This window comes from Apaloderma vittatum, unplaced genomic scaffold, assembly GCF_000703405.1.
Source record: "Apaloderma vittatum isolate BGI_N311 unplaced genomic scaffold, ASM70340v1 scaffold38805, whole genome shotgun sequence".
In the NCBI taxonomy this organism is placed as follows: Eukaryota; Metazoa; Chordata; class Aves; order Trogoniformes; family Trogonidae; genus Apaloderma; species Apaloderma vittatum.
Genome location: NW_009717205.1, coordinates 1 through 2,953, shown reverse-complemented (window position 1 = coordinate 2,953; position 2,953 = coordinate 1). Strand labels below are relative to the sequence as shown.

At 51.1% G+C, this 2,953-nt stretch overlaps 1 protein-coding gene across 1 annotated transcript; it reads right to left on the bottom strand.

Moving 5' to 3' along the window:
• Window positions 1–4: 4 nt before the first annotated feature.
• LOC104268732 (NAD-dependent protein deacetylase sirtuin-7-like) lies at window positions 5–2,811 on the bottom strand (the record flags this gene model as incomplete). The annotated part of the gene is made up of 6 exons (XM_009869809.1): window positions 5–19; window positions 263–499; window positions 933–1,031; window positions 1,511–1,583; window positions 1,683–1,753; window positions 2,707–2,811. Coding segments are annotated over 6 exons (600 nt in total), but the record flags the coding sequence as incomplete, so codon positions are not given.
• Between the last annotated feature and the right edge of the window lie 142 nt (window positions 2,812–2,953).

Here is a 2,953-nt window from a genome sequence, read left to right as displayed (position 1 = left end):
GGGGGTATTTTTTCAAGACCTGCCGCAAAAGAGCCGTCGTCAGTGCAGCCAAAGGCACGCACAACCCTGAGCCGTATCGGCGAGAGGAAAAGGAATGTATTACCAGGAGGGGAAAGAGGGAGGAAGAGAGACTATCACAGATGGTGGGCGAATCCCGACACCAGAGTTTACAGTTGTCTGTTTGGGAGGAGACTGCTCAGCACCAAGGTGTATCACCCAGAGGGAATGCTGCTAACAGTCTTCACCGAGTCTCTGAAGTTACCTTTAAGCTGGAACCCAGACAAAGAATCACATCTGCTTTGCTTGCAGCTTCTGTTGCTGCTTCCCAGTTCAGGGGCTGCCTCAACGTCCCCTTCTCCCCAAAGTGGACGATCGTGTCTCTCAGCTGCGCCCCGCACTTGTGGCACATCCTGCCGGTGTGATGCCTGTGCAGGGCTGTGCGCTCCGTCACGTCGAACACTCGCACGTACTCCCGGTTAGGCGAGCAGGACGTGCAGACCTGGCGCAGGGCGAAAGCAAAACGCGTGTCACAGGGTGAGCAGCTGGCCCGTGAGAGGCCAGGGGCCAGCCACTTCTCTCAGACGAAGGGTACAAAAAGGGGACAGTAAGTTGGAAGCAGCAGAAGGGATCATCAGGGATCGGATGCTAACTCGGAAAAGCCTGGAAAACCTCAGGCAGCAAGTGGAACTCCAGGAGGCCGGCTGGCCGTGCCTTAGGAGGGACGCCAGAGAAGGCCTGAGGAAAAGCAGCCAGAAGCAGATGGCTCCAGTGACTACAGAGACAGAGCCCAGGCAGCAGATGGCCTGAAGGTATGAACCAAGCAGAGGCTAGCCCTCGTTCTAATTCTTGCTGAGCTAGTGACCGAGGAATAGTTGACATCGTCTTCCTGTGAGGCCACTGGGCAGGGACTTCCCCCTGCTCTGGCCACTCACCTCTATGTACATGTTCCCATGGAGCTCGGATATCGCTGCTCGGGGCAACCCACTGCGCAGGTGCAGCCCATCACAGTTTTGAGACACCACATGCTGCACCTTGGAGAGAATAAAACACTGAGCTAACAGGCACAGAAGACTCTGAAAGTGTTACTGAAATACAGGTGACGCGCGTCTCAACATGCACCAAACGGCCCCGTACACCAGAGCAGAATCAATGCCAGGGAAGCGTGGAGAACAGACCTTTACGGCAGCTAAACGAGGAGACGACTCCTGCTAAACAGAGCTCTGCTCAGTCTGGCTTTGCGGCCAGGTCCCAGACCAGCCTCACCAGGAGGCAAACACAAGGTGTTAACGAAAAGGCACCAGGGAAAAAACTGCCAGAGCCGCAGTCCTGAGCTCTAATGAAGACTCAGCTGTACGTGAGCACAGAAGCTTTTTCCTACACAGATGTGTGGCCATCCAAGGGAAATCAGTAGTTAGGCAATCTCACAAAAAGCTTTATTTTCCCTGTTGGGTTTTGTTTATAATACTTAGATGAAGGAACATAAGTGAGGTGCAGAAAAAAAACTTCTCACCAGGTTATGCTTGTGCAGGCAGGCAATGCTCATATGGGTGAGTGTGGGCTCTGCTTCGCTTAGATCTGTGGCCCTGACGGGCAGCAAGAAAAAAAAAAAAAAAAGGTGGAATTGCCATTAATCTCTTTCGGTATTGGCTTCCTGCTACACGGCTCAGAACTTGTATCCTCACCTGATGGTCCTGCCCTTCTGCAGCAAGGTCCATATGCCATTAGGGCCTCTGTAGTCAGGGATTGAAGCTGCCTGTTACCGGGAGAGAAAAAACGAGGCCTCGCGGGAAAGCTCATACCCCTCGTCCACAAACGCATCAACCTGGTCTCATCCAGGACAACCTCATTCACGGGAGTTTTTTCATTAATCCCAAGCCTTCTAGTGCAGTGGTGCCCTAATCACAGGAAAACCTTCTTTTCAGACCTTTTCTCTCTTCCTAGCATCTCTTCTCCTACCTTACAGCTCTCATTTCCCCCTCCAGTATTTATCTTCTCTAATTTTACCATTATGGAATGCCTCCAAAATTATTTTTGACTCTTGGTGCTTCCCACTTCTCTACATAGAACCCCATTCTCGAATCTTTCCTTATTTTCACTAGACTCTGATTTCTGGCACCTCGCACCCAGCACTCTTGAGCAAAAATACTTGTGACATTAGCACAGGGTGTAACCCTGCCCAGAGTCACTCCCCATATCAGCAAAGACTGTACAAAAGCGAAAGAAAAATAAGGTTCCTGTCTCAGAGTTCAGACAAAGGCAACATGACACGTTAGAAGTGGCAGAACCAGATTTCCTCTCTTCCAACAGAAATTGCCAAAACCAAACATTTCTCAACATGTACCTGTGAGCTCTGATGACCACCAGCTGCTCCTACGCACCCATTAACACAGATGCCATTGATTAGCTAACTTAGTTTTAGGTTTTACACCAAAAGTAGTGGAAGAAATGTGAATGAAGACTAGTGATCTCGTTCAAGAAGCACATTCTTCATACAGTCAAGGAGGCGACACAGCCTCAGAATCTCTTGGGCAGCAGGCACGGCCCCTACAGACATCTTGGTCTGCACTGCAGCAGTGTCGCCACAGCACCCCAGACTCATAACACGCATTGCGTGGTCATTTGGAAACCACAAAAAGTCCAGAGAGCACTACAACACTCCTGAAGGGGCTCCCAAAGCTCCAGCCACTCACGCCCAAAAAATCCTACCGTACTGATTCCGGCTCCTGTATAGATGACAAGGTGCTTGGCACTCCGGACAGCAGCAGCCAGCTCAGTAGCCTTTCTCTTTAACTCCTCGGGTTCGTCACATACCTGGGAAATACAACTGAGCCAGTTCACATGGTTCTGAGGTGCAGTGCATCACCGAACTGGAAGGGACTGGCAGCTCCCCGGGAGTTTTAACACGGGCCTAGCCTGGCCAGAAAAAGCACCACAAAAGTTATCAGGAGCGGCT